This window comes from Salvia splendens, chromosome 14 (assembly GCF_004379255.2).
Source record: "Salvia splendens isolate huo1 chromosome 14, SspV2, whole genome shotgun sequence".
In the NCBI taxonomy this organism is placed as follows: Eukaryota; Viridiplantae; Streptophyta; class Magnoliopsida; order Lamiales; family Lamiaceae; genus Salvia; species Salvia splendens.
This window is the reverse complement of record NC_056045.1, coordinates 1862776-1882463: the sequence shown is the minus strand read 5'-3', so window position 1 is coordinate 1882463 and position 19688 is coordinate 1862776. Positions and strand designations below refer to the sequence as shown.

At 36.7% G+C, this 19688-nt stretch overlaps 2 protein-coding genes and 1 pseudogene across 2 annotated transcripts; 1 reads left to right on the top strand and 2 right to left on the bottom strand.

Annotated features, from left to right (window-relative positions):
- Positions 1 to 164: 164 nt before the first annotated feature.
- Positions 165 to 3933, bottom strand: LOC121765640 (metal transporter Nramp2-like). The gene is made up of 4 exons (XM_042161842.1): positions 3371 to 3933; positions 3046 to 3182; positions 1850 to 2502; positions 165 to 383 (listed from the first exon to the last, which is right to left on the bottom strand). The coding sequence occupies exons 1-4, from the start codon at positions 3931 to 3933 to the stop codon at positions 183 to 185; spliced, it is 1554 nt and encodes a 517-aa protein (XP_042017776.1). The 3' UTR covers positions 165 to 182.
- Positions 3934 to 5086: 1153 nt separating this feature from the next.
- On the bottom strand, positions 5087 to 7372 carry LOC121765637 (annotated as a pseudogene).
- A 6062-nt stretch (positions 7373 to 13434) lies between these two features.
- On the top strand, positions 13435 to 16255 carry LOC121765209 (agamous-like MADS-box protein AGL104). Its single transcript, XM_042161248.1, has 11 exons — positions 13435 to 13619; positions 13704 to 13757; positions 14048 to 14063; positions 14177 to 14247; positions 14352 to 14382; positions 14639 to 14700; positions 14791 to 14890; positions 14979 to 15026; positions 15285 to 15427; positions 15540 to 15724; positions 15811 to 16255. The coding sequence occupies exons 1-11, from the start codon at positions 13435 to 13437 to the stop codon at positions 15903 to 15905; spliced, it is 990 nt and encodes a 329-aa protein (XP_042017182.1). The 3' UTR covers positions 15906 to 16255.
- Positions 16256 to 19688: the final 3433 nt, after the last annotated feature.

The window sequence follows — 19688 nt, the reverse complement described above, 5'->3', positions numbered from 1 at the left end:
AGATAATATTATCATGAGATATTGGCGTGACATATAAAGATTGAGAGCGGATTAATGTGTGATAAATTTACAATTAAAGAAAACACGCTCAAATTAAATATTACAGATCGGAACCTATACACAAATGATTCGAATTTACAGCGCATCAAGTGCCGTTACAAATGGATTCGAATTATGAATTTTCAGTGTAAAAAAGAAAATCCATGAAAGCGAGGGAGAGTAGTGCTACGTAAAATGAGATAGACAAGAAATGCTGTATATGAAGCTGCTACGAAACAAACGAGTATTCCATATATGAAACCATGCACTTGAGATAGAAAGAAATCCACCAACACATATCCATTTATGGCAATTACAATTCCAGCCACACACCATGACATCCTCTGCAAATCATCGCACATATAAACCATTATTCATTTGCAATAATTTGTTATCTAAATTTGATTTAACAAGTTGTTTAATCAATGTTGTTCACACTACTACTAATTTGAAGCATATATGTAATTAGTCAATTCAATTTCGGACACAAATTAGGTCTCGGCCTTCTAAACTTAAACAAAATCAATTTATTGGTCCTGATCGTTCAATATCTAAAGTTTGAAAGTCAATTTATTAGATACAATCACACAGATAGTGAGGGTTAGTCATAATCTCACTTTTATTTCGGTTTCTCTATTTTTGGAGGTGGGCCAACAATTCAACTAAACTATTCTATTCACATTTGATGTATTATAAACTTTTTTATTAACATTCTTTCACATTTTTTACATTCTACTAAATCATTCTACTAAATCATTCAGTTCGTTTTTAATATATTTGAACATATATTCTCAATTCGTATTCAATATATTTGAGCATGTTTTCTACTGTATTAAGTAACATTTTTTCATATTTTTTAAAATTTTAGGCATGCTATATGAAAATACTAGAATCGAATACATATATACGGATTAATGGGACAAAATGAGTATATATTTCTATCTTGCATATTTTTAACAAAAACCACATTTACCCTAAATATCAGTGTTAGATCACAAAATATTTTTTTTTTATGATCTCATGAAGTCAAAATCCAGAGTGATGTAGCAAAACTGAACTTGATGCCACAAATAAAATAACATCATTTTGAACAAAGCAATTTTTTAAATCATTTTTTCATAATCAATATGACATCGTTTTGTTGTTAATAATTTCAATTTTGACCTCATGGGACAATTTAGAATAAAAATTGGAACTTTATAATTTAATATTTCGTTTTCATACTTTATTAGACTAATTAAAATTTAGTCAAATATCTTGACTTAAATAACTATTCTCTCTATACCTGAAAATTTCTCACTTATTTCTATTTTTGTATGTCCCTGAAAATTTATCATCTTTCATTTTTATCATTGTTTGTAGTGGACCTCACATTCCACTAACTTATTTTCATTCACATTTTATTATAAAACTAATATATAAAAGTAGGACTCACATGCCATAAACTTTTTCAACTCACTTTCTACCCGTAATGGTGACACATTATTAGGGATCAAGGGAGCATTATCTTTAGTGAAAATTACTTAATTTATTGTTTTTGAATTAAATAACTATTAACTCAAAGTGAATTAAAATGTAAGCAGGATGTGGTTCCACTTTTAGCTCCCTTTTGCCATCACTAAATGTCTCATTCTTTTTGTTCGTCAGCCAATTAAATATCTCATTTCACTTTTATCATTTTCAGTCAATAAACCCCACATTCTACTAATTTACTCCATATTTAAAAAAAAATTGAAGTGAGACGACATACTAAAATAATAAAACGAGACTTTTATTATGGCAGAATGAAAGAATTATAATAATTTATTACCTCAATAGTAGTTCCAATAACAAAGCTCCCCATAACATGCTGATCCGCCACCAAATGCAGCAGCGGAATCACCGCAAACGGAATCTGCAGCGCCTGCACCACATTCAGCCACTCATTCAGATCATCAAACATCTCCTCCGACCTATTAAACACCACCGCCACCGCCACCGTCGGCACGATCGCGCAGCTCCTCGTGATCACCGACCTCAGCCACTTATTAATCGGCAAATCAAGAAAACCCCCCATAATAAACTGTCCGGCGTAGGTGCCCGTGATCGTGCTGCTCTGCCCGGCCGCCAGCAGCCCGATCCCCCATATGTAGAGGATCGGGAGCGCCCCGCCCCCGTACCTCCGCTCCAGATACTCCCCGGCGTTCACCAGCCCCAGGTTGCTCGCCACGGACGTGCCGTGGAACCCCTTCGCGAAGACGGTCGTCACGAAGAGGTTGATCAGGAAGGAGACGGAGACGGCCGCGACCGACTCGATGGTGTAGTAGTTGAGAGCCTCTTGGACTCTCCCTCGCTTCTTTAGGTCGATCTTTCTCGACTGGACTAGGGCGGAGTAGAGGAACACGTTGTATGGGGTTATTACGCACCCTATGACCCCGACTGCTTTCGGGATCGTCTCAGGATAAAGCCTTGGTATCAATATTCCTGCATTTTTAACCGAACGGATTAAGGTCGATTATTGGTTAAGCGATAATCAAAAATTTTAGTTTCGATTCGATTCCAATTACTAATAATTTAGTTAAGTGACGGTTAAGGTTTGAGTTAATTCCTTTGCAGGTTAACCAAATAAATGGTACATATTAACCAAATTGACATAGTCATTAATTTTTTATTTTTTATTTGTTTAAGTCCAAATATACTATTGGATCATTAATTTTTTTTTTCGGCCAAAATATACTGATGGGTCATTAATATCTTTTTGCACCTAAATATACTATTGTTTCAGTCCGATCGATGTTAAGTGAAGTAACTCATAAGGCTTATATAGTGATTACATGTCCATGTACATTTGTATGCACAACATTTGTTTGTTTAAATTTTGTGGACACTAATTTTAGAAAACAACTCATCAACATCGACTATATTTTCATCTTAGACGAACCTGAAATATTTTGTCAGGTTATCTAAAATCAATATTAGGTCGAAGTTTAGCGATTTTATTGGCAATTAGCCCTAGCTAGTTCATACCGTCTATGAGGTCTTTGGCATGCGGCTCAGCGTCAACGAACATCCATGCGAAAGAGATTGCCATGCTTGTGATGAGAACTCCGAAAAAGGCCTCGAGCTTTCGGATGCCATAGTTCTCGAGGAATAAGAAGATGAAACTGTAAAAAAAACACGGTACATAACTATGTTAATTACTTTTCCAAGAATTTGGTCTAACTATTCCTAAACAGTATTGTATTTACGTTCAATTCGCATGTAAATACACATGTGATGATGGAATTTATCTTTCACTAAGCAAAATACAGTATAGTATTTTTTTTTGTTTACATGGCATAGAAATACTGACCAATCACAAGCGGTTATGATGACGCCAGCCCAAAGAGGCAAGAAGCCATTGCTAAGAATCCTGATCGCAATAGCGCTGCCGATGACTTCCTGAATATCCGCGGCGACCAGCGCCAGCTCGGCCATGAACCAGAGCGCAACGCCGGCCCAATACGGATACTCCTCGCGGCATATCTCGGCCAGGTGGCGCCCCGTGGCGACGCCGAGGCGGAGCGCCAGGAGCTGGATGAGGAGCCCCATGAGCGTCGCCCAGAGCAGGAGCCACAGCAGGGAGTACCCGGCCACGGCCCCGGACTGAAGGTCGCCCTCCAGGTTCCCGGGGTCGAGGAAGGCGACGCTCATGAGGAACCCCGGGCCGGTGAATTTCCAGAGCTTCTTCCAGGAGAAGGGGGGCACGGAGACGCCTGGGGAGTCGGAGCATTCGATCTCGACGGTGTGAAGGGGGGTGGTGGGGTCGAGGGGAGGGATGGAGGTGGGGAGGAGGGGGTTGGAGGATTGGGGGTCGGCATGGCGGTGGTGGTGGTGGAGGGAGGATGAAGTGGGACTGTTGGGGGAAGAGGTCATCGGATTATGGTTTCAATGTGTTTGTTATTTTTGGCTGAATTTTGCGTTGACTGAGGAAGATAGAGGTTGCTGTTTTTCTTTTCAACTTTCTATTTTGGGGTGATTCTTTTTTGAGGATATACTTATGTTTAAATATAGTAGAATTCTAATACTACTATTTTACAAAATTATTCATTTTTTAGGATTTTAAATATAGTGTTGATCATATTAGGTTTTCATAATTTTCAGCACTCTTCTGAAAATGTATTTACTCCCTCCGCCCAATATTTAAAGAGGTTTTTTTTATTTAACACGAATTTTAAGAAATTGTTTAACGATGTGAAGACGAATAAAAGGAGAAATGAATGGAATTGTTTAACTTTGTAATTTATATTTTCCAATCTCGCATGTAGTACGTAAAATGCAAAATAACAACACCAAAATATGAAAAACATTATTAGATGTTGTAGACGAATTTCTACATATTGTATTATGGAATATTGGTCTCTAAAACCAAGAACTATGGTCAAATTTTGATATTTTCCACATACTCTAAAATATTACAAACTTTACATTTTGTTTGTTATTTTCCATGACAGGTCAATCACCATGTCCAACCAACTTTCGTGCATTTTTTTAATCTTACTTAGGACTACTAAATCAACGTGATTTTCTACGTAGTATCCTACTTGTTACAAACTTACAAAGTAATCTAAAATAACATAAACATTTCACGATTGTCCACGTATAATAAGATTTTTGCGGAAGATAACTTATTTGGGCCACCATGGAAAATAACAAACAAAATATAAAGTTTATGATATTTTAGACAAATTTTAAAGTTTGTGGGAAATACCAAAATTTGACCAAAGTTCTTGGTTTTAGAGACCAATATTCAATTGTATTATAGATATAGACGGTATATTACATGTCTACCTTATTATATTCCCTCGTTTTCAATGTCTTATAACTTGATAGTTGATGGCTCTTTGGGACCATCGATCTGTACGAGACAATTCTGTCCTCAAACTATTTTATTATATTCTAGTATCTTTTGCTCTTCAGTAATTCCTAACAATAATAGAACTAGTGAAATAATGCATTACCGATGTAGCTGGAAATAAAATAAAATACTTGTTCTCTCTTCCAATACTATTCACTAATTCGATCAGATTTAAATGTTTGAAAGAAGCGCCGCCGCAACAGATCTCTCTCTGCAATAAGCCATCAACGCCGCCGCTCTCGGCAGCGACACCCCTCCGCCTTCACCCATATCCACCAGCTCCTCCCCCTCTCTCTCCCAATCAAAGCACTGCACCACCGCACCCAGCCCAAACCCCAAAATCCTCACCGCCAGCGCCTCCCCGGGGCACCTCCGCCTCCCGGCCCCAAACGGCATCTTCCTGCAGCCTCCCGACCCCTCAAACCTCTCCGGCCTGAACTCCGCCGCGTCCTCCCAGCACCCGGGGTCGTTCTGTATGGCTCACACGTTCATTAGCAGCATGGTCCCGGCAGGGACTCGGTAGCCCCTGACGGTGCACTCCGCTGACGACTCGTGGGGGACCAGCAGAGGCGCCACCGGGTACATGCGCAGCGTCTCGGTGATGATGCTGCGCAGGTACCGGAGGTCGGCCAGGTCGGACTCGTCCAGGAGACGGGCGTGTCCGACATGGCCGTCGATCTCGGCCTGGGCCTTTTTGAGAACATGCGGGTTGTTGAGCATGAGGGAGAGGGCCCACTCCATCGTGCCGGAAGATGTGTCGGTGCCGGCGATTAGTAGACTCTGCAGTTAAATAAGATGGGTTAATTAATACTCCCTCCGTCCCTAATAGGAGTCGTTCTTTGATCGGGCACGAGTTTTAAGAAATATAGAGAAAAATTGGTTGAAAAAGTTAGCGGAATGTGGTACCCACATTTTTATATTGGTTTTATAATAAAATGTTAGTGGAGTGAGTTAGTGGAATGTGGGCTACTACCATTTATGGTAAAAATGAAGAGTGACTCTTAATGGGAGACGGCCCAAAATGGAAATTAGCGACTCTTATTCGGGGACGGAGGGAGTAGCAGATTTTCACGAACTTTTGACCGAATTTTGGTTTTCAATCTATTTATGAATTATTGCGATAATAACACTGTTTTCTATGTATAGCAAAATAAACATGTTTGATTAATACTTGGACGATAGAGTTTTTGGCTAAAGTACAAACAAATCATGTAACGTCATTTCTTTATTTTCCTGAAAAATTTGGGCAGATATTAATCTTTTGCTATAAATTGAAAAATGTGTTAAATTATTGCAATAATTTATAAAACATGTTGAAAAGAAGGTTAAATTCATAAATATTTTTTCAATTAGCCCTAAAAGTACTAGGAATTAAGTGGGCAACCGGTTGAAAAACATGAATTTTCACTCAATTTTATTTGCACATGAACTAGAATTGTTTTGAGTTGTCACACTATTGTTGATTTTGAACGAACTAATGTCACTGTAGCTAGGTGACGGTGAATGACAGATTAAGGTTAACGTAGCTAGCTAAACCAACATTTACATTAATTATGTCATTATTTAATTAACAGATAATTGTCACTAGTATGAAATATATTGTACACCTTCCGTTTCAAGTTAATCGAGATATTTTTTTTTTGCACGAGATTTGATCAGTGTTGTTTAATTAGTTAAGCATAGAGGGAATATATAAAAGAGAGAAAAATAAATAGATAAATGAGCACTGAATAAAATAGAAGGAAAAATGTTAGAAAGTTGATTTTTGTTAGAGAAAAAAATGACTTGAGACATCTCAAAAAATTACTCCTACGAATTAATTAACTTGGGATGACAGGAGTTACAAAGATTTGATGATAATTGCTTGAAGCCAGATATTTTGTAAAGCCAAAATTAATTATATCTTGATAGAAATCTAGGGTTTCATCCTAAAACTAATTGGTAATAAAAGAATTGGTCTATAAAACTTATATAGTAGGACTAGTTTAAGTTTGTTTTTAACATTGATGTGGGATACTACTAGTTTGTTTTTAGTTTTAATTGAGAACATAACTATCCCAAAGTTTAAAAATTAAGAGGTCTAAGATGAAGAAATTCACCAGCATGAGGCTTCTAATGAGTTCATCAGTATAATATTCTGGCTCCTTATCTTGCAACGCCAGCAACATCTATCATGGTTTTGTTCTCGCCTCCGCCACCGCCATCGCTGCCAAACTCCGCCGCCTCATCCTACACTCCTTCACAAGCTCCTGCATAAAACCATCCCTCTCCCGATGCAGCTCCACCATCCGTTTCTCGACGCCACCATCCCCCAACCACGGCAAATAATCCCGACGCCGCCATGAGCAGCATCGTCTCCGCCACGATCTCCCTTAACCGCCGCCCCCTCCACCCCCGGCCGTAGTACGCCTTCCCAGCAATCATCCTCATCACCACATTCATCGTCACCTCGAAAAATATTGATTAAAACTAAGTTGGCGTCGCCATAACTTATGGATTAAATATTAGACACTATCAAATATTGATTAAAACTATTAATTTTTGTTATTTAATAATTAATAAAAATATATTAATATTTAAAATTTTTAATATTAGATTTAATTTTATAAAATTAAATCTAATATTGAATAAAGAAACAAAGTGAAGGATGACAAAAGGGAAGAAGAATGATAATTTTGAAATAATATCAGATTTAGTTCACCACTAGAATAATATCAGATTTAAAATGTTAAAAGCGTAAAAAGACCAAATTGCTCAAACCCTCAAAAGGGTATTTTCGTATCAAAAAATGGCAAAAGGACCAATTTCGATATAAACCCTTATTCCAGGGATGTCTGACGATATTTTTAAAGTCAAAGGACTATGGGCGAGATAAACCCATAGTCCAGGGACCATTTTTGTAGTTCATTCTTAATTATAAAGTTATCAAATGATAAATAAGAAAATATGGGGAAAAAATTATCTCAAAGTTTATGATTAATTCCCATTTCCCACCTTTTTAATTTCATGTTCTAAATATAAGATTAATATTTAGTTATAACTTTTAGATGGGTTGTAGTAAAAACGAGGGAAAATGGGATGTCGGGTGCCCGACATTTTTTCATCTTGCCTGAAAAAATATTATCGACCATAAATAACATTTGGAAATAGTAATGATGGTGAAATTATATTGTTTACATCATTTCCCTTGAGTCAGAACATACCATTAGTAAATAATTCGGAGGATCAAATAAATTGAATTCTTTGCTTTGATTTGGTAAAACTCCAATTGAATTCTTATCCATAAAAAAATTCTAATTGAAGAATAAAATATGAGGATTCTTGAACTCCAAGTGCGATTTGAGAGACAGTGCTGCCTATGGATTTGGAGTTTGGACATCAAGAATCAAGAATTAATTTATGCAAAATGGATAGTGGAAACTGGAAATCAAAAGTTATCCATTAACTTAATTTTAATTAATTTTAGTTGCTTTTGAAGTCAATAAACTTAATGTTCAATCTTGTATCCCTGAAGATTTGTCATTCTATAACATGTAATATCCTGCTAAGCTTTTATAAATTGGGACTATTGTACCCCAACGTCGCATGCCACAATATGAATGATCAACTGAGTATGAGTTGGCCAAGCAAAGCAGTAAAGATGTAGAGCATCGCATCGGTGCTCGATGCGGAGAGCTGGTGCCGTGCCGTCGGCGCTGCATGCTCCCTGCTCGCTGTTGTGCTCTTGCAGACGGCACGGCCCTGCTTCACTTCCACCTAAATAATTTTCTATGTGTTGTGTGATTTCATGAACTAGCAAATAAAAAAAATGCTAACAACATCGACAACCGACCGGGCGACACTAGCGAATCGGCGACAACCTTCTTCGGTTGTTGGGTTCTGACCCCACAATTCTGTTTGCTGGATCTGTCACTGATCGACAATAATAAGCCCCACAATCCATGTAAATTAGAGGATTGAATTGAGTTTTATATGTGAATCACATATATAGTCGTGCACGTATATAGTGAAGGGGCATGCCATTTTACGTATTAATTAGTCTAGTCGTATATAACATAAGTCACTAATTAAATGTTTAAGAGGGACTATCAAACCCTATCATGGCAACCAAACCATATGGTGGCCAGATTTTATAAGTATATGAGATGTTTAGAAACTTGACTAACATGTTATTGAAAATGAAAGTCTTGTATTAATATATGAATATAGAGAGTCGATTGACTTTTCCATCCCATTTGGGCCTTTTTTGCTAGTTAAGTAATTGGGCCGGGCCGAACTGGACTTTTAATTTGTAACTTTAAACAATTCGTTTGAGCTTTTAATTTGATAATTAAAGACTGGTTTGATGGGAACTTTTTAGCATATGACTCAATTCTTTCCAGCCGTAGCAACATTTTCAAAATAAATACAAGTCGTGGGCTAAATTCTTATTGAATCCTTTGGTGCTCTGGATAAATTCGTCCTTATCACTAAGTATTGAATCATACTCTGACCAAATATTAATATCACCAAATCTGTTAAAATCCAACTTTTGACTTTTAAAATGAAATTTAAATAAATTATTATGAATTATACGCGGGACGAATAAAATTATATAGCAAGTCGAGCATATTAATTCATTGAGTTGCACTCTGTGCAAGCTCGCGCATAGTGCGCTACGGTGAAATCGGATACGATCCAACATGGTCATGTCCTGATCCATGTTTTTTACACGGAACTTTTACACTCCCTCCACCTAACTCAACACGAATTTTTAAAAATTATTTAACTTTGTGAATAAAATTGTGAAAATAATTAGTGTAATGTGAGCTTCACTTTTATATATTACATAATATATTGATTTGATAATAGACTGAGTATAATAATTTAATTGAACTTAGAGTCCATTTACCTTAATGAAAACAGTAAGTGGAATCTTAAATTATGGACGGTGAAATAGCACAATAAAATTTTTTTTTATATAGTTTGATTCTAATATATTATAAAATAATATTGATATTTTTATATTTACAAATTTTATACTAATAATCAAACCTCCACATAAAATATTTTTTTTATATTAGATTATACTTTATTTCTTCTTTTTTTATTAAAATATTCAATTATTTTTTCTCTGCTTTAATATAGTCGACAACTTTATCTTAAATTCAATATCATTTAATAATACAATCATCTTCGATAAGACCGAAAGGAATAATTTTTAATAAAACTATTTTTATTTTAAATAAAAATAACAGTAACTCTCTTTTTTTTGGAGCATGAGATAACGTAGAGCTCAATCAATTTTTCTTCTATTATTTTTATCCTAGTTCATTCCTAGTAGAATAAGAATAATACCTCCTCATCTCATTAGTAGATCTTATTCATTTTTTGATAATTCTATTAATCAATTTCTTTTATTACAAAATTCAAAACTTAAAATTTTCTTCTTTTAAACGTAAAAAAGCAGTTGAAAAGGAAAAGAAAAAAAGGAAAAACTCCGGGAAAGTAGAGATAAAACTGTGGGCGGCGGAGTGGTAGGAGAGCGCCACGTGTGAAGGAATCGTGGGAGTTTCAGTTTCAGTTCGCAGAAAACGAGGTTAATCATTCAACACTCAACTCCCTACTTTCCCTACCTTTGTTCCTTCATTTCAGATCAAAATAATCCTTTTTCCTCCCAAAAGAGATCGCTGCTTTTCCTCAATTTCTCACTTATTCAACATTACATAACATAATCTTAAATTGTCGAACAAAATCGTAAATTTTGATTCAATATTAATTTATATTACTGTAGTAATTTTATAAATATAAATTGATTTTCTCAATTACATTTGAATTTGTTTGCATTTATTCCATGGCGGTTTTTCCAGTTAAATTGTAGTACTAACATTTGAACTAATAAATCGGATGCATATGGCACCTTTAGTGAATTAAAATAGAAAATGAAATTGTTTAGTTGAAAGCATAAATAATGGAGTATAGTATTAGGTGATACGATTTTGCACCGTAATAGCTGCTAACAAATTTAAATTTTCTGAATTTCTTCTAACTATTTTTAAATTTTTAGAGTATATGAGAATTTGATAAGAATTTAAGATATTTTCGACGGTATGATCCTGAATAGTAGTAATAATATTATACTATGATGTACTAAAATGAAAAATTACGACAGCGGATCCACTGATAACTGATTGATAGTGATAATTTTATCATGCAATCTTGCTGTGACTGTGAGAATACTTATGAATGGTTGTGTAGATTATCTTTTGTTGAAATACTTAATAAGAATAACCTAGTACCACTACTAGTAATTGGTTACATCGATAACTGTGCAAATAATATTTCCAAAAGTCACGTAATAGAGCAAACCAAAATCCAGACCAGCTTCAACTTTGTTAGTTAGAACTATTGTTATGACTATTGTTTTATTAGCAAGAGTATTGGTACTCAAGTGACTTTTGTAGTCTAGAAGAATCACTCTTCTCTATGATTTATGATTCCACATAATAATACTCTCTTTGTTTCATTAGAAGTGATTCATATAAATTTAAAAAATGATTTTATATAGTACCAAAATAAATAACTCAAATATCTTAAATATTGAATAATTATAATTCCAAAAAACACATTAGTTAAATAACCACAAAATATATAATTATAATTTCTAAAAATATATTCCATTTGACACAACTCAGTTGAGCCGTATTCTTTTTCAGGATGTCCGAACTTAGTTAAGTCACTTCTCTTTATAGCTAAAAACAAAGCATTTTAATCGCTCTTATTTTATTATTTATCCCCCTTCTTTACTTTATCTTATCTCTATTACTTTATCTTCATTTATTTTACTTAATAAGGATAATACTTTCTGTTTAATTTCGGCAATTATTTGTATTCAAGGTCTATTTTGACCATTGATCAGCAGCCATGAGTTTATTAGGCCTAATCATTTTACTACACTTGAGCTTGGTGAATTTTTTTTATGATGTTGTATAAAATGCTTTGACACTTGGCCTCATCTTATTTGATAAAGGCGTGGTTCTAGATTCACTAAATTAATTAATTAATTCTAGGAAAAGGGATCATCCTATTTTGCACTAAAATAAATATTTTATTAATATATTACATTATATTTGTGACTAGAACATGAAAAAAAAAGCTAGAAACTGATCCGAATAATTGCAACACGCGTCGATGAATCTATCAAACATGAATATTTTATTTTAATATAGTTTAATATAGAGATTCAAGTTTATTTCTAAGCGGTCGTTTAATAACGGCATCACGTTTTCTGGTGGAAATAAAATTTTCATATTAATGACGTATTTATATTAAAAAAATAACAAAAACACTTTTACATTTACCTTCTAGTCGGGTTTCTAATTCGAACTCCGGGTAAGTGATGAAACAGTTTACTAAATTACTAATTATGTTATTTTTTACAAATTTCAATGAAAGGAAACTTCTCAGACGTTCTCACATGTAACTTGCCTAAAACAATAAATATGAAATTTGTAGATCAAATGAGTTCCATCTTATAATAGTTTGTTCGAATATGTTGTTCTATTCGATTAGTATTTTAAAATAAATTATTTTATTTAATGCATAATACTACTAATATTGATAAAATTCTATCTCCTATGTGGGTGACGCTTTCTTTAATTAACAAATAAATATTGTTGCATTTCGATCTCCAACCAAAATAATACCACTACAACTCTTCGAAGTTTCATGAAGGCACTGATTGCTATGCCCATGAGATTTGATCTACATTATATTAAAACTTGACCAATTTCTTTTATTCAATATTACATACATTTATATGCTTTGTCTAATCAAATTTTACGTAGAGTAAATACTTACTTAATATATACCAAAGGGTCTTTATTTGTAGTAGTAGTAGTAGTATTGTAGTACTCCTACAAAAAGAATAGAAATATCAATACGAACTTTTTGTTTAATAAAATTACAAAATTATTTTCCAATTTATATGACATTTCATTATAATTTAATCTTTTTTCTAGGCAAACCCATCACATTTAATATCTCATACTTTATTCCTTATCTTCACTTTTCAACTTTATTATCTCTTCATATAGGGAGTGGAGCAATTTACATTCACTTCATACTAAAAAATATTTTATTAATTTTCAAAATTATATTGTGGATCCGATACCAAGAATGCTTAAAATTTAGGGAGGGGAGCAATACATTAAATAGTGCAACGGTGGCATGTATCAGCATGAATTGGTACGTGGCTGAAATTTGCATCTTCTCTAACAAACCCTCCATTCTCTCTCATCACCAATAGATATACACCGCCTTTCCCTCTCTCTCTCTGCCGTCACCCTTTGCCTTACACAGCCAAACCCAATTCCTTCATCTCCTCACATTCCCATCTCTTTATCTCTACCTCCACTCTTCATTAATCATCTCCCCTCCCATTCTCTCTCTTCTCTTCTTTCAGACACACATTGATTTATATATATATACTATATGTTTGCTAAATTAAGAAGTTAGTAGTGCTATATTTAATTTGAGTGATGGGGAGAGTGAAGCTCCAAATCAAGAAAATTGAGAACACTACAAATAGGCAGGTCACTTTCTCCAAGAGAAGAAATGGACTGATTAAGAAAGCCTATGAGCTTTCTGTGCTTTGTGATGTTGATGTTGCCCTCATCATGTTTTCCCCTTCTGGAAGGGTCAGCATCTTCTCCGGTAACACAAGGTTCTTTCCCAATTCCCTCCAATCTCTCCCTTCTCTCTCCTTTCTCCATTCTTTCTCTCTCTCTCATCTACTAATTGTTTGTAGCATCGAGGAGATCATGGCGCGCTTTGTTAATCTCCCCGAGCATGAAAGAGGAAGGTAATTAAATTATTATTACTATTAGATCGAGTCTCACGTTAATCGATTTGCATTTCTTTCCGAATGTCTGAAGCCAAATGAATCAGTTACACTATTTAAAAAAAGAGCATTTTTAATCCTTTTTATTTATTCTTTCTAGTTTTGAAATTCTTAGGCTAAAAAAATGACTCGACTAACTTGGGACGGTAGTAGAGGACTAGTAGAATTTGTGTTAGCATAATTTAGATTTCAAGATTGGATTTTTAATGGTGTCTAATGATTTTTTTTTGTTTTTTCGTGGAATGGGACAGGCTACATAACCAGGAGGTAACATGTTTCCTTTTTGTATAAATCTATATGTAGTGATATAGAATATTTTTGTTTTCTTGATTTTTTTTTTAATTTTGTGATTTTTTGGTTGATGTGGATTTTTTTTGCAGTACCTAGAGAGGGCCCTTGGAAAGTTGAAAGCTGAAGCGGATCGGAATTATAATCAAGCTGCTGCTACAGGGTAGAATTTGTAGAAAATAAATAACATGTTAATTTTAATTTTATTTTTGGAATTTTGATTTGTAAATCTAATAATCCTTTTTTTGTGTGTAGCAGCCCAGCCAGCAATACTAGCATGATGCATTCTCAGATTGAGGTGTGTTTAATTTATTTTTTTTAGAATCGCACTTTCTTCGTCCACTAAAAATAGTCAATATTGGGTGCGATTGAGTTTTAGTAAAACAAATTGCATTATTATCAGAGAATGAGTCCATCTATTAGTAATTATTAAAAATGTACAGTGAGGGAAGGGAGTAAATGCCTATTTTTTGGACTGAGGGAGTATGTTTTAAATTTGGTTGATTGATTTATTTTAAAATCAAGAATTGATTCGTGAGATGATTGAATTGCAGGAAATGCAGCAAGAATTGCTCAAATACAGGTGCCAACTTGAAGATGCAGAGAAAAAATTAAGGTGATAGGTTGCTTAAATATTGCATTCTTCCAATTTTTTATTTTATTTTTTATGGATTGGGATGAAAATTGCAAATAAATAAATGTGCAGGGTTTATGAAAGTGAGCTGTGTGAGATTTCTACATTGGGTGAAGCTGAGTATAGAGAGCAAGTTTTGGAAGAAAATCTCAAGCAGATAAGGCTGCGTAAGGTATATGTCTTCATCTTCATCGCCTTCGTCATTCACAACTTCTCGTGTTTGTAAAATGTGGTTAATGAGTTTCTCCTCTTCTAAACAGCATGTTTTGCAAGATCAGCACAACTCCCCTGGTGCCCAATCTTCACAGGTGGTCTTGAATTTCTATAAATAGTTAGTAATTTATATTCCCTCCGTGACAAGTTAATTGATGATTCCCTTTTAGGCACGTAAGCTAAGAAAAGTGACGTTTAATAAGTTAAATAACGCGTGAATAAAATAGGCGAGAGTAAAGTAGAAAAGGGATTTAAATGGTTCATTTATGACAAAATGGGAAATGCATCACTTACTTTTGAATGTCCGAACAAGAAATACGAATCACTTATCGTGCGTCTCCCTATTGTTTCAGGTGATGAGTTATCCCTCACAAACTACTGACATGAATGTCTTGGCTGCAAGAAATCCAGACAATGTGCTGGATTGGCTTCCACAGAGAGATCCACAAGTTCAAATCCTCAATTTCTTGGACTCCAATGGCCTACTTCCTATGAGGTTGTTAATCAGTGATACAATTGATATGTCACACTTTTTTGATGGATTGGTCGATTCTAATCGCCCGATCCTTTAAGTACTCAATCATACGTTGACGTTGATTCGCGTGCAGGGACCAGCCTCCTCAACGGATGGACAACATCCTCCCTCAATCCCTGACTCTCGTGCACACTCCAAGCATGCACGTCTACAACCACTTGAGCCCGAGCCGCAGCATCGAGGACGACGTGCAGCGGTCTGAATTCGGACCGGCCATCGACGTCAATCTCTCACCGTGGGCTGATTTGTACCCCACAGGTTTGTTCAACTTTGGACATTAGGCAACAACTATGTATTTTATTTCATCAGTACATGTCATAATGCGTCGTGTTTTTTTTAAACAGGAAATGATCCTTTTCCGACGGCGCAGCCGAGGGAACGAGCGCTGCTTGAACTGTATCTATCACAGCTTACACCAGTGAATCATGATCATATTTGATGAGATTTCTCAATTTTATTCAAACAATAGAAATAAGATCTCTTGTGACTTTGTTACCGGTAGATTAATTGTTATTTAAGTTTGTCGAGATCTTATCTTAAGTACTTAGATGTTACATAATGCAAGCTCAAAACAATTTTTATGTTATTCAATCTCTTGTTCTTGAATTCCTCTTGCATTTTCTGTTGGGAAAAGTGGTGATATTTATCAAGGAGTATCAAAAATAAATTGATACTTGCACAGCGGAACCAGGATAATTCTTTTCCCTCTTGCTGGATTAAATAATGGGACCAAACCAAGAAAGCAAATTTTGGTGCAGAATAAAAACGTGAGACGAGAATTTTACGTGGAAACCCAAATCGGGAAAAACCACGAGACCGAAGTCTAAATCTTCCACTATGTATATAGTAGGCTTACAAATTCTCCCTACACTCTATAGGGGAAATACAAATCTCAAGTTGAATAATTTGGAATACACACAAGAGGAATGAGCTACAACTTTAAGGGAGATAGGAATTTTTCCTCACTTTTTCTTCTCTCAAAATGCACTCACCAAAACTCTCTCTTGCTCTCTCTCACAAGCTGATGTGATTCAGCTCTTGCACTGCCTTCACCGATGGAAGTGAGCTCTATTTATAGAGCAATTGTGTTGCATTTTTCTTCTCCTACAACCGCCACTACAGCCGTCCCTATAGCCGCAATTGTTGAAGGAGGATACCATGTGTGGACTTATGTAGTATGAATACTGCCATATCCATCTTGTTGCATTTATTGCAACAATCTTCACCAATCTTTTATGGTCAAAGATGGTGGCTTCCACATGGGGTGGAAATACTCAACAATTCTCCCCCTCCACCTCATGTGGGGATTCAACGAGACCCGCTTCTTGTTTGCAGATCTCAAACTTATCTCGGGGTAAGGACTTGGTAAGCATATCGGCACCGTTCTCATCGGTGTGCACCTTCTCCAGCTGCAAAAGCTTTCTGTCAAGTGCTTCTCGTATCCAGTGATACCTCACATCAATATGCTTCGTTCTTGAGTGAAAACTCGAATTCTTACTCAAGTGAATTGCGCTTTGACTGTCGCAGTAAAGCACATACTTCTCTTGCTTCAAGCCCAATTCTTGTAGAAACTCCTTCAACCACAATAGGTCTTTACAAGCCTCCGTCATAGCTATGTACTCAGCCTCTGTTGTGGATAATGCCACGCATTTTTGAAGTTTCGATTGCCACGAGATAGCCCCCCTTGCAAGTCTCATCAGGAATCCGGACGTGGATTTCCTGGAATCTACGTCACCAGCCATGTCTGCATCCGTATATCCTTCTAGTAGGATATGGTTGTCGCCAAACTTCAGACAAAGTTTAGAAGTACCTCGCAGGTACCGAAATATCCATTTCACTGCGGTCCAATGCTCTTTTCCCGGATTAGAGAGAAATCTACTAACCACACCAACTGCGTGAGCTATGTCTGGTCTGGTGCATATCATAGCATACATTAGACTGCCCACCGCAGAAGCATATGGCACCTTCCGCAGCTCTTTCTTTTCTGTCTCACTTGTCGGGCATTGCGCAGAGCTGAGCTTCATATGACCCGCAAGTGGAGTGGTGACTGGCTTCGACTTGCTCATACTGAATCTTTCAAGAACTTTTTCAACGTATTGTTCTTGAGATAACCAGAGCTTCTTGCTCTTCCTATCCCTGGAGATCTTCATTCCAAGGATCTGCTTAGCCGCGCCCAAGTCTTTCATCGCAAAAGACTCGCTTAGCTCTTTCTTCAGCTCATCAATCTTGCTGGCATCATGGCCTACAATCAGCATGTCGTCAACGTAGACTAACAGTATGATAAACTCACCCCCTGCGAACTTCTTGAAGAAAACGCAGTGATCTGAGATGGTCCTGTTGTAGCCATGGGTCGACATGAAGGACTCAAACTTCATGTACCATAGTCTGGGAGCTTGTTTTAGGCCGTACAAGCTCTTCCTCAACCTGCACACAAGGTTCTCTTTCCCTTTGACTTTGAACCCTTCAGGTTGGTCCATGTAGATTTCTTTATCTAAATCTCCATGTAGAAACGCCGTCTTCACATCAAGTTGCTCGATCTCCAGGTTTGAGCTGGCAGCAATCGCGAGCACGACTCTGATTGAAGACATCTTCACCACTGGTGAGAAAATCTCTTCAAAATCAACACCCTTTCTCTGACTGAAACCTTTCACAACCAGTCTGGCCTTGTACCTTGGTTGTGAGCTGTGCTCCTCAACCTTCAATCTGTAGACCCACTTATTTTTCAGTGGTCTCTTGCCGGCTGGCAACTGCACCAAGTCATAGGTGTGATTTTGATCTAAGGAGTTCATCTCCTCCTTCATGGCCTCTAACCACTTCTCCTTTTGGTCATGCGCCATGGCTTCAGCAAAACTCTGTGGCTCTCCTCCATCAGTGAGCATTACATACTCATGTGGGCTATATCTGGTAGAAGGTTGTCTTTCTCTGACTGACCTTCTGACTGGAGGAACTTCATCTTGTGCAGGCCGAGTCTCCTCGTCGCCTGCTCCATCATCAATCGGATCGCCTTGCTCCGGTTGGATATCTCCCCCGTAATCCTGAACCGTTGGTGAAGGAACTGGATCTAAGTTTACAGGAACTTCTGAATTAGATTCAGGCTTTTCTTTCGCATCATCAGGAACTTGATCTTCAAGGAATACGACATCCCTGCTTCTGATGACCTTCCTATTAACCGGGTCCCATAATCTGTAACCAAACTCTTCATGAGCGTATCCCAAGAAGATACATGGTTTGGTTTTGTCATCAAGCTTGGATCTCTCATCTTTTGGAATGTGCACGAACGCCCTGCAGCCAAACACTCTCAAGTGTTTGTAAGACACGTCTTTTCCGGACCAAACTCTGTCTGGAACGTCACCGCCCAGAGGAGTTGATGGAGAAAGGTTGATCAGGTCAACTGCAGTCCTCATAGCTTCACCCCAAAAGGATTTAGACAGTTTGGAATGCGACAACATGCATTTGACTCTTTCACAAATCGTTCTGTTCATCCTCTCTGCCACTCCGTTGTGTTGTGGAGTCTTTGGGACACTTTTCTCAAGCTTGATACCATGGTTCTTGCAGTGCAGCTCAAATGGGCCTTGGTACTCGCCGCCGTTGTCTGCACGAACACACTTCAGTTTCCTTCCCGTCTGTTTGTTGGCATGACGAACTCACACAAGCGTCATCACAAACTACGACGACATCGCCATCAGTTGCAACTGCCGTTGTGTTCTTCTCAGCATTTTCATTATTTCCCTGCGTTTGATCTCTTTTCTTCTTTCTGCAGTCTCTCTCGTAGTGGTTTGGGCCACCGCAATAATGGCATTTGAAGTCTTTTTTGTGTTTAGACTTCCCCCTGGATTTGTCTCTCGTGTTTTGAGAGTTTCTATTTTTACTTCTCCCTCGATCACTATTTTCAGCAACCATCGCCTTTGTCTCAGAAGAATGATCTTGCTCCCTTCTTCTGGATTCTTCGTTAAGAAGACAATCTTTGACCATCTGCAAGGTCAGTGCTCCCCCTGGAGCCGAGTTGCTGATTGACACCACAAGAGTGTCCCAACTATCCGGCAACGAACTGAGTAGCAATAAAGCTATCACTTCATCATCAAGAGAAATCTTCATGTTGATAGATTGGTTGATAAGACCCTGATATGCATTGAGGTGCTCCGTCATGTTGGCACTTTCCACATATCGTAATCGAACGATTTTTCTGATGATGAATGCTTTGTTCAAAGCATTTTTCCTCTCG